General features: G+C 35.8%; 1 protein-coding gene across 2 annotated transcripts in view; it reads left to right on the plus strand.

Moving 5' to 3' along the window:
* Window positions 1-4,191: 4,191 nt before the first annotated feature.
* Window positions 4,192-12,500, plus strand: part of lg22h17orf75 (linkage group 22 C17orf75 homolog) — a 13,683-nt gene continuing 5,374 nt past the window's right edge. Inside the window, exons 1-5 of one of the 2 annotated variants that reach the window (XM_072915662.1) lie at window positions 4,192-5,386; window positions 5,536-5,610; window positions 5,792-5,917; window positions 8,244-8,372; window positions 8,442-8,502. In XM_072915662.1, coding sequence (XP_072771763.1) covers window positions 5,244-5,386; window positions 5,536-5,610; window positions 5,792-5,917; window positions 8,244-8,372; window positions 8,442-8,502 — 534 coding nt within the window. In that variant the 5' untranslated portion in view covers window positions 4,192-5,243. Of the gene's footprint in view, window positions 5,387-5,535; window positions 5,611-5,791; window positions 5,918-8,243; window positions 8,378-8,441; window positions 8,503-12,500 lie in introns of both variants that reach the window. The other variant, XM_061974283.2, reaches the window with a different exon arrangement.

The following is a 12,500-nucleotide window of genomic DNA, read 5'->3' on the forward strand; positions in this document are numbered from 1 at the left end:
CTTAAACAAAACATGTTATCTTTATAAAATGCAGAGGATTGCATTGTAAATATTTACATTATTGAGGGGCTATTTAAGTAAATTGTTCTCGGGGCCACATTTACAGTAAGCGAAGGACTTCTCCCTTCACTGGTATTGTTTTTGAAAACCAGCATTGTAAGTGGTAGATATTTGTTTTAGGTCAATTTGCACACATTTTAGAAAAAAATAGCCCATTTATGCGTAATACAAGTATCCACTCCAGTAGACGCTGGCCTTTAGGAGGTTAAAATGTCAATGTAAGGACCCAACATTGATCCGAGTTCCTCTTTACAACAAGTGTGTTTTTAGTATATATATATATATATTTTTTTTACAAGTGTGTTTTTGTATATATTTTTTTTTACTATACAGGTTTTAATTTGCTGCAAAAAATGTCAGTCTCAAGTTTTAAACTGACCTCGGGGGGCCTGTAAGGCAGACCTGGACAAATTAAGGCCCATCGGAAATTCCCAAATAATTGTTTAAGATGGAAAGTGTAGCTGCCATTATGATGTGCAGTGATGTTTTCTAATGACCGTAAGTCTTCAACTATACTAAGTCTTTCAATGGTTGGAATTTGCATCATATACTAGTTACTATGGTCATCTAATTAGTTACTACGGTCATCTAATTACTTACTATGGTCACTATGAGGTATCTCAGATTGTAGGTGGGTTTTTTCCCACTATGTTTGTTGCATTTTGGTTGCGTTTCGGTTGATTGTAAAATATGTTGTCGATATTCAGTGTTTTATCATTCATAGTTAATATTGTAAATCCCACATTCTTTATTTTCATGTACATTCTGGGTGTCTCATTCAGTAAAAAAAAAATTCAATTTCCATTCCGTTTTTTAAGGCGGTCTGGCAACGTTTTTAGCTTTCAATCATGATTGTGATGTTTTGTATTAGTGTTCCTAAAAATAGATATACTGGCCCCCAGACACACTTTTTTTTTATCTAAATCTGGCCGCCAAGTAAAATAATTGCCCAGGCTTGCTGTAAGGCAGCGTTTCTCAAAGTGTGGGGCGCGCCCCACTGGTGGGGAATAGAGACGTGACAGGTGGGGCGCGAGGAACGGGAGGAAATTTCACTTTAAATTTTTTTATTTATTATTATACCGGTATTTAGATTTTTTTTTTTTACTATGCTTTCATTTTCTATACACACTGTAAATCACTTTGTGATTCTGTCTGTGAAATCCGCTATATAAATAAATGGAAATTACCGGTACTTATTTTTACTGTAGGGTTTATATTTCTCGGTACGAGCGAAAGTTTGACAGACATAGCAACAGTAACTAATGGGGGCGGGGCTAAGCGGAACAAACTTTCGCGCGGATGGGTAGCAGGCTAATGTGTGGATCACAATTACACAGATATATACATTTGTGACTCGCACCTCAAAGGTCGTCGAGCCAGAGCCAGCGCCTGCAGAGGAACAAAAATCTGACGGGCACACACTGTCATATTCACCGGGAAGCACTCGCGTCAAGGCAGCTCAGCCCCGAACTCAATGAGGTTTTAACAGATGTTATGAGCGCGGTAAATTTGATCAAAACACGACCACTGAAAGCGCGACTGTTCTCTGCACTGTGTGAGGAAATGGGAGCTGATCATACAGCCGTGCTGTTTCACAGTGAAGCAAGGTGGCTCTCCTGGGGGAAAGTGCTGTCACTTGCCCTGTCTTGCCAAATGCATAGCTCCTCCTTTTTTTTTTTTGCAAAGTGGCACTTTTATTGTATTTATTATTGAACTTGATGCAAGTTATTTGATTTATTATTGAACTTGATGCAAGTTATAACACTTGTTTTATTTATTATTGAACTTGATGCAAGTTATAACACTTTTTTTGATTTATTATTGAACTTGATGCAAGTTATAACACTTTTTCTGATTTATTATTGAACTTGATGCAAGTTATAACACTTTTGTTTTATTTATTATTGAACTTGATGCAAGTTATAACACTTTTTTTGATTTATTATTGAACTTGATGCAAGTTATTTGATTTATTATTGAACTTGATGCAAGTTATTTGATTTATTATTGAACTTGATGCAAGTTATAACACTTTTATTTGATTTATTATTGAACTTGATGCAAGTTATAACACTTTTTTTTTATTGAACTTGATGCAAGTTATAACACTTTTGTTTTATTTATTATTGAACTTGATGCAAGTTATAACACTTTTTGATTTATTATTGAACTTGATGCAAGTTATTTGATTTATTATTGAACTTGATGCAAGTTATAACACTTTTTTTTATTTATTATTGAACGTGATGCAAGTTATAACACTTTTTGATTTATTATTGAACTTGATGCAAGTAATAACACTTTTTTGATTTATTATTGAACTTGATGCAAGTTATAACACTTTTTTTGATTTATTATTGAACTTGATGCAAGTTATAACACTTTTATTTGATTTATTATTGAACTTGATGCAAGTTATAACACTTTTTTTGATTTATTATTGAACGTGATGCAAGTTATAACACTTTTTTTTTTTTATTATTGAACTTGATGCAAGTTATAACAGTTTTTTTTATTTATTATTGAACGTGATGCAAGTTATAACACTTTTTTTGATTTATTATTGAACTTGATGCAAGTTATAACACTTTTGTTTTATTTATTATTGAACTTGATGGAAGTTATTTTATTTATTATTGAACTTGATGCAAGTTATACCACAGCTGCACAGTTATTTTATTTATTATTGAACTTAATGTTATTTTATGTTATTGAGTTCGAATGTATACAACTTGATGTTCAATAAATTTGAAAATGTTAAGCTTGGCATTAGCGCTCTGTTGGGGCGATGGGGGAAGGTGGGGCTTGAAAACTCCCCCTTGTCCAAAGTGGGGGATGACAAAAAAAGTTTGAGAACCACTGCTGTAAGGTGTCATTCCAGGGCCTTGATCACTGTGTTAAAATGTACAACTCTAGTTTTGGGCCACTAGAGGGCAGATAAAATTACAGTATAATATATAAAGTAATTCAAATTGATAAAGTTGGATCAATGTTTCATATATTTGAGGACTTAAAGTAATTCAAACGTTAGAACACATGATAGAAAGCCATAGATATGGTTGAATGTTTTATTAAAACAATCCTTTATTTTTGTAAAATATACACCTTATGAAATGTCTTAAAACGTGTTGTAAATGCATAATTATCAATAACCATTTAAGATTTACTTATTTTAAAAATGAATTTAATATCCCATTTCCTTGTGGTACGCGGCAATATTGCTCAAATAAGACATATAAACAAGTTATGGTATATTAGTAATCAAAGTAAGTCTAAAAGAGCAAGAATTGCAGTCGTTCTGTTTAAGATTAGGAACGACATAGACGTGAGTGCTTGTTGTGGTAGGACATATTTAAGGTTGTACTTTTATAACGCATGCGCATTAGCCTCTGTTTACCTTCTATATTGCTTGTTCGTGGCTAACTTGCTCTTCGAACCACAACAAAAACAGCCGTTGTCGAAATTGATGTCAAATTCAGTCTGGTTAAATGAAAAACTAAGACATTTTTAATTAACATTAAAACGACAAATTAGCACCCGTTAAATGAACATAAACACGACAAGCTAGCACTTGTTTAATGAACATTAAAAAAGCGACAGGCTATTCATGTTCGTGGCTAACATTTGCTCTTCGAAACACAACAAAAACAGCCGTTGTCGAAATTTATGTCAAATTCAGCCCGGTTGATTGACAAACTAGTATGAATAATACACAAATAATTAGCATAAATACGAAAAATTACTACCCGTTTAATTAATATAAAAACGACAAACTAGCACTTGTTTAATGATACATATACAGTATATGTATAAATTGATAAAGTTGGATCAATGTTTCATGTATTTGAGGACTTAAAGTAATTCAACCTTTAAAACACATGACATAAAGCCATAAATATGGTTGAATGATTTATTAAACCCGTCGTTTTTTTATTTTTGTAAAATATACACCTTATGAAATGTCTAAAAACGTTTCATAAAGGCATAATTATCAATAACCATTTTAGATTTACTTATTTTAAAAACGAGTCCAAAAGAGCAAGAATTGCAGTCGTTCTGTTTAAGGTCAGGAACGACATAGACGTGATTGCTTGTTGTGGTAGGACATATTTAAGGTTGTACTTTTACAACGCATGCGCATTAGCCTCTGTTTACCTTCGATATTGCCTGTTAGTGACTAACATTTGCTATTCAAACCACGACAAAAAACAGCCGTTGTCGAAATTTACGTCAAATTCAGTCTGGTTAAATGACAAACTAACACGTTTTTAATTAACATTAACACGACAAATTAGCACCCGTTAAATGAACATAAAAACGACAAACTAGCACTTGTTTAATGAACATTAAAAAAGCGACAAGCTATTCATGTTCGTGGCTAACATTTGCTCTTCGAAACACAACAAAAACAGCCGTTGTAGAAATTATGTCAAATTCAGCCTGGTTGATTGACAAACTAATATGAATAATACACAAATAATTAACATAAATACGAAAAATTACCACCCGTTTAATTAATATAAAAACGACAAACTAGCACTTGTTTAATGATATATATACAGTATATAAATAAATTGATAAAGTTGGATCAATGTTTAATATATTTGAGGACTTAAAGTAATTCAACCTTCAAAACACATGACATAAAACCATAAATATGGTTGAATGATTTATTAAAACAGTTGTTTTTTATTATTGTAAAATATACACCTTATGAAATGTCTAAAAACGTTTCATAAAGGCATAATTATCAATAACCATTTTAGATTTACTTATTTTAAAAACGAGTCTAAAAGAGCAAGAATTGCAGTCGTTCTGTTTAAGGTTAGGAACGACATAGACGTGATTGCTTGTTGTGGTAGGACATATTTAAGGTTGTACTTTTATAACGCATGCGCATTAGCCTCTGTTTACCTTCGATATTGCCTGTTCGTGGCTAACATTTGCTATTCAAACCACGACAAAAAAACAGCCGTTGTCGAAATTTACGTCAAATTCAGTCTGGTTAAATTACAAACTAACACATTTTTAATTAACATTAAAACGACAAATTAGCACCCGTTAAATGAACATAAAAACGACAAGCTAGCACGTGTTTAATGAACATTAAAAGCGACAAGCTAGCACGTGCTTAATGAACATAAAAACGACCAGCTAGCACATATTTAACGAACAAAACGAAAATGTTTACATCGCAAACGTCGTCATTCCAGGATTCCATCGACGTGGAGGAGAGAGAAGACTTCGACAACGAGGACATTTCAGGCTACAACCAGAAGGTTCAATTGAACTGCTATTACGCCATCTATCTGTACCAGGGCACAAGGTAGCCATCTTTTACCATCACTTTGTTTCATATTTATTTGTATAGTCTTTCTTCCTCTGTATTGTTATCAATGATATGACCTTGCCGTGTATTATGACCCCCAAGTAGTGCATGAAACACTAACCAGGTGATGAATGAAACTGTCATAGATCTGAGGCTACTGGGGAAAATGTGTCTTGGAAGCAAGGGCGAGCAGACTCCACAAGCAGTCAGGAGGACTTTAGGTAACACAGGAGTTGTCCTATTCAACCGCGTCACATCCACGGGCTGCCATGGGAAATGACATTCATCATTTCTTGCCATTCAGCTTTCTCCATCCGCTTCCTGTTGTGGCTTCAAACCCTCCTCGCTGGTCCTCGATCAGCTGCTTGTGTCCACACTGACCCTTTCTATCCCTCCCTACAGCTTGACCCTGATTGACAGCAGCCTGCCAATGGAGGCGGAACCAGAGCTGCGCACGTACATCTCCAGGAGGCTGAGCAAAGGAGCCCTGCTCGGAGGCATGGGCAACATCGCCACGGTGGAACTCAGGTGGGACCCATAATCCCTCGTCTTGGAGGACTACTTCCAAATTGTCCCACCCCACAACACATTGCATCCGGAGAGTATTCACAGCGCTTCACTTTTCCCACATTTTGTTGTTACAGCCTTATTCCAAAATAGATAGATAGATAGATAGATAGACATAGAGACTCTCGAAATTCAGCGCCTCTCCCGAAAACCTCCCGGGACAAATTCTCTCCCGAAAATCTCCCGAAATTCAGGCGGAGCTGGAAGCCGCGCCCCCTCCAGCTCCATGCGGACCTGAGTGACGTGTCAACAGCCTGTATTCACGTCCGCATTCCCACAATATAAACAGGTGCCTGCCCAAACACGTTATAACTGTAGAATGATTGAGGGCGAGTTCTTGGTTTCTTATGTGGGTTTATTGTTAGGCAGTTTCATTAACGTCCTCCCAGCGCGGCAACAACACACAACAACAGCAGTCATGTTCTATTCTACCGTAAAGCAGTTTGTCTGCCGTAAACAGCAATGTTGTTGTAATATATTGAGTTGGAGGCAATAACCAGGCGAGGTGATGAAGTACGTAACTTTACTGTAGACTTCAGAACAGACTCACACACTTGACGTCAGGTGCGCAACACCACGTAAATCGTTGGCCAACCAAAAAGTAACCCCAGTACGCTATAGCCTACATTCACCAGGAGATGGCAACAGACAAACATAGATCACTCTATTACATTCCTACGAAACTGTACTTAAGCCACATTCTTTTTTCTTTTTTTTTAGTACTGAACTCTTAACCCTCATTTGTAAACAATAACATGCTTATTATACAAACAGTATTTGTACACCTTTAACACAGATTTTTATACTGTCTTCAGAGATTCCGTTTTTTTGGTGGTACTCGAAACCTTTCTGGGTACCTGCGAAAGGGTGTTCAGCATGGTTAGAAAAATAGTGACAGAGAATAGAACAAGGATGGACAATTCAACCCTTAACTCAACAATGAGTAGATGAGTGTTATGTGTGTGTATATGTGTAAATAAATGAACACTGAAATTCAAGTATTTCTTTTATTTATATACATATATATATATATATATATAAAATAAAATAAATATATATATAGCTAGAATTCACTGAAAGTCAAGTATTTCTTTATATATATATATATATATACATATATATATATATATATATATATATATATATATATATATATATATATATATATATATATATATATATATATAATAAAATAAATATATATATATATAGCTAGAATTCACTGAAAGTCAAGTATTTCTTTATATATATATATATATATATATATATATATATATATATATATATATATATATATATATATATATTTATATGAAATACTTGACTTGGTGAATTCTAGCTGTAAATATACTCCTCCCCTCTTAGCCCCGCCCCCAACCACACCCCGCCCCGCCCCACCCCGACCACGCCCCCCACCCCCCACTTCCCGAAATCGGAGGTCTCAAGGTTGGCAAGTATGTAGATAGATAGATAGATAGATAGATAGATAGTACTTTATTGATTCCTTCAGGAGAGTTCCCTCAGGAAAATTAAAATTCCAGCAGCAGTGTACAAAATTGAGATCGAATTTAAAAAAGTAAAAAGTAAGTAATGGAATAAGTACCGTATTTTTCGGACTATAAGTTGCAGTTTTTTTCATAGCTTGGCCGGGGGTGCGACTTATACTCAGGAGCGACTTATGTGTGGAAATTATTAATACATTACCGTAAAATATCAAATAATATTATTTATCTCATTCACATAAGAGACTAGACGTATAAGATTTCATGGGATTTAGCGATTAGGAGTGACAGATTGTTTGGTAAACGTATAGCATGTTCTATATGTTATAGTTATTTGAATGACTCTTACCATAATATGTTACGTTAACATACCAGGCACGTTCTCAGTTGGTTATTTATGCCTCATATAACGTACACTTACGGTATTCAGCCTGTTGTTCACTATTCTTTATTTATTTTAAATTGCCTTTCAAATGTCTATTCTTGGTGTTGGCTTTTATCAAATACATTTCCCCAAAAAATGCGACTTATACTCCAGTGCGACTTATATATGTTTTTTTCCTTCTTTATTATGCATTTTCGGCCAGTGCGACTTATACTCCGAAAAATACGGTAATTGTTTCCATTTTGTACTAGTGAAAAAGCTAAACATGCAGCCCTGCATGTGATTTATTTATTTTTTGTTATAAATTTTCCATTTTGGAATAAAGCTGTAACATACTAAAATGTGTAAAAAGTGGAGCGCTGTGGATGCACTGTACAGTATAAAGTATGTTCGTCTCCAGTGTTCCAGAGCAGGCAGTGGGCTGCTATTGTTGCCTCCTGGAGCAGGAAAGATCCCCCGACCAACCCGATGCAGACGGCAACGGATACGTCATCTGCTTCCTGGGAGGTTCCGAAAAAGGACTCAACTTATATCCTATTTTTCTAAATGAGCGCATTTTTCATTTTCACCACGCCTGATGATCCTTGACTGCACGCACATATAGACTGGAGCTTGACAAATACGTCCAAGGCCTTCACAGCAGCCTGCAAACACCAGAGGTACAGAATGAGTCACTTTTGGGAATGTGAATGCACGGAAGCACCATTGAAAGCCCGCATAAAGCCTTACGATCAGAGATGGGTAGAGTAGCCAGAAGTTGTACTCAAGAGTACCATGACTTTAGAGCAGGGGGGTCAAACTGGTTTTCATTGAGGGGCCACATCATTTGTTATGACTGCCCTCAAAGGGCTGCTTGTAGAATAGAATAGAATGGACTTCATTGTCATTATATTTGCATATAACGAGATTAAGGACTCCAACTTAAGGTGCGGTAGTGGAAACAAATATGGAATAAAAATAAATCACATAAGTAATAAAGATAAAAAATAAGAATTGAAATAAACAGACTACTATCCAATAAAAACAATAAGCAATCCTGTACAATATGCAAAACAATATACAAAAAACTGTACAATATACAGAACAAAACAAGAGTAATAAAGTAATGACGTATTGCACGCGAAGGGAAATATTGCATAGTAGGGTATTGGGGTAGGATATTGTATAGGGGTGAATAATTTATTATAAGTTTGAGTTCAGGATGGTGACAGCTGTGGGAAAGAAGCTGTCTCTGAGCCTGTTTGTTCTGGTAGCGCCTGCCCGATGGTAGCAGGTCGAACAGGTGGAAGCCAGGGTGTGTGCTGTCCTTGGGAATATTTTTTGCTCTGTTGAGGCAACGGGAGTTGTAACATGACTATGAAGGATTGATCCCTATATTATTACACAATTGCCTATGCATTTGATTATTACATATACAGTACAGGCCAAAAGTTTAGACACACCTTCTCCTCATTCAATGCGTTTTCTTTACTTTCATGACTATTTACATTGTAGATTTTCACTGAAGGCATCAAAACTATGAATGGAGTTATGTACTTAACAAAAAAAAGGTGAAATAACTGAAAAGAAAAGTTTTATATTCTAGTTTCTTCAAAATAGCCACCTTTTACTCTGATTACTGCTTTGCACACTCTTGGCATTCTCTCCATGAGCTTCAAGCACACCTGTAAAATGAAAACCATTTCAGGTGACTAACTATTAAAGCTCATGGAGAGAATGCCAAGAGTGTGCAAATCATTTATCAGAGCAAAGGGTGGCTATTTTTGAAGAAACTAGAATATAAAACGTGTTTTCAGTTATTTCACCTTTTTTTTGTTAAGTACATAACTCCACATGTGTTCATTCATAGTTTTGATGCCTTGTACATAGGTACCTACGCTCCCACATACATACACAAATACAGTACATATTTACCTACCTAATGTTCGTACATCCACACGCACATTCAATATACAAACATACACATACACATACTGTACATATACATTCACTGTACAAACACATATACACATTCTGTACATATACATTCATTGTACAAACACATATACACATTCTGTACATATACAAGTACATATGCATACTTACACTCATGCACATAATCACGTTTCATCAAACATATATTAACGTTGTTGCCCTAGGGTAAACTGGGTGTAACACATGGCACACTGACAAAGCTTAACCTATTGTGACTATAACAATCTACAAGGTTAATGTAGGTTGCTTCTCTTTCTCCCCCTCCATTTTTCTGCATTCTTTCGTATCTCAAGTTATCATTACGTATATGTATTGTTGCATTTAAACAACTGTATTGTTGATAATAAAGGTAAATTATTGGTATTGTTCATTATCAATAGCGCTATTTCTATTGGTATTTGTATTGATCCATTTGTAGTGTAATAATGCTCATTGTTATTTCTGTATTATTTTTTATTTTTCGCTAACTGCTTATTTGCTATTACTTTTACCATCATATTTGTACATGTCATATTTGCTGATGTTGCTCTATTGTTGTTGTTGTTGTTGTTTGCTGTTGTTGTTTTTGTCTCTCTGTCTAATCCCCCTCTTGTCCCCACAATTTCCCCCTCTGTCTTCTTTTTTTTTCTCTTTCTATCCCCTCCTGCTCCGGCCCGGCTGCACTAAATGATAATATAAATACATTTAATAAAGTCAAATACAAATAAGGCAACAAGAGAAGTATCCTACACTTCTCTTTTGTAAAGTAAATCTGAACAGCCGACATGGGCATCTACATCAACTATATGATTTGCCTGAGAAGCTGGACAGGACATAAAAAAAAAAAAATAAAAATAAAAAATAAAAATAAAAAAAAGTTTTGATCCCTTCAGTGACAATCTACAATGTAAATAGTCATGAAAATAAAGAAAACGCATTGAATGAGAAGGTGCGTCCAAACTTTTGGCCTGTACTGTGTTGGCCCTGCGATGAGGTGGCGACTTGTCCAGGGTGTACCCCGCCTTCCGCCCGATTGTAGCTGAGATAGGCTCCAGCGCCCCCCGCGACCCTGAAGGGAATAAGCGGTAGAAAATGGATGGATGGATGTATATTTTTTTACATACACCTGTAAAAAAAAAAAACCTGTGGATTTTATGGTAAACAAAAACAGCAGCTCAGTCGCCAGAATTTTACCGTACTATTTCGGTGGTTTTAACATCCATCCATCCATTTTCTACCGCTTGTCCATTTCGGGGTCTAACATCATATTTCATATTACTGTAGATGCAAATACAGTTTTTTTACAGTCATTTTTACAGTGTACAATTTAATAAATAGCCTGTTTTGAAATCATAAGTTATATTTAGGGGTTTATTTTTATTGAAACAGTTTGTTTTTTTTGTTTGTTTTTTTATGATGTCATAATATTTGTTGCAATATTTGATCATATTCTAGTTTAAAAGATTTGCAATTGCATGTCTATTTTGGATGGCAACATATGTTGCTCCAAAACCTGTATGTACCTTTCAGCATTAATGGTGCCTTCACAGATGTGTAAGTTACCCATGCCTTGGTCACTAATACACTCCCATACCATCACAGATGCTGGCTTTTCAACTTTGCGACTAGAACAATCCGGATGGTTCTTTTCCTTTTTGTTCCGCAGGACGCGACGTCCACAGTTTCCAAAAACAATTTGAAATGTGGACTCGTCAGACCACAGAACACTTTTCCACTTTGCATCAGTCCATCTTAGATGAGCTCGGGCCCAGAGAAGCTGGCGGCGTTTCTGGGTGTTGTTGATAAATGGCTTTCACTTTGCATAGTAGAGTTTTAACTTGCACTTACAGATGTAGCGACAAACTGTAGTTACTGACAGTGGTTATCTGAAGTGTTCCTGAGCCCATGTGGTGATATCCTTTACACACTGATGTCGCTTTTTGATGCAGTACCGCCTGAGGGATCGAAGGTCACAGGCATTCAGTGTTGGTTTTCAGCCTTGGGGTGGAAGGTCCGTAATATCATCGCTTACGTGCAGTGATTTCTCCAGATTCTCTGAACCTTTTGATGATATTACGCACCGTAGATGGTGAAATCCCTAAATTCCTTGCAATAGCTGGTTGAGAAATGTTGTACTTAAACTGTTGGACAATTTGCTCACGCATTTGTTGACAAAGTGGTGACCCTCGCCCCGTCCTTGTTTGTGAATGACTGAGCATTTCATGGAAGCTGCTTTTCATACCCAATCATGGCACCCACCTGTTCCCAATGAGCCTGTTTCCAAATAAGTGTTTGATGAGTATTCCTCAACTTTCTCCGTCTTTTTTGCCACTTGTGCCAGCTTTTTTTTAAAACATGTTGCAGGCATCAAATTCCAAATGAGCTAATATTAGCAAAAAATAAAGTTTACCAGTTCGAACGTTAAGTATCTTGTCTTTGCAGTCTATTCAATTGAATATAAGTTGAAAAGGATTTGAAAATCATTGTATTCTGTTTTTATTTACCATTTCACTGGTTTACTGGTTTGGGGTTTTGTACTTCGAGAATGTGTAGTTTACACATTCCGTCTTGTCAGAGCATCTGCATGCTGGAAAATGTTGACGTGAAACAGCGCCCTCTGTTAAATTCATAGCTCCAGCATTCCGTCCCCCTGTAGATAGCGCCATCAAAAATATTTACAATTTATAGAGTAGGGAAAATAAGT

The sequence above is a fragment of the Nerophis lumbriciformis genome, linkage group LG22 (assembly GCF_033978685.3).
Source record: "Nerophis lumbriciformis linkage group LG22, RoL_Nlum_v2.1, whole genome shotgun sequence".
Lineage (NCBI taxonomy): Eukaryota > Metazoa > Chordata > Actinopteri > Syngnathiformes > Syngnathidae > Nerophis > Nerophis lumbriciformis.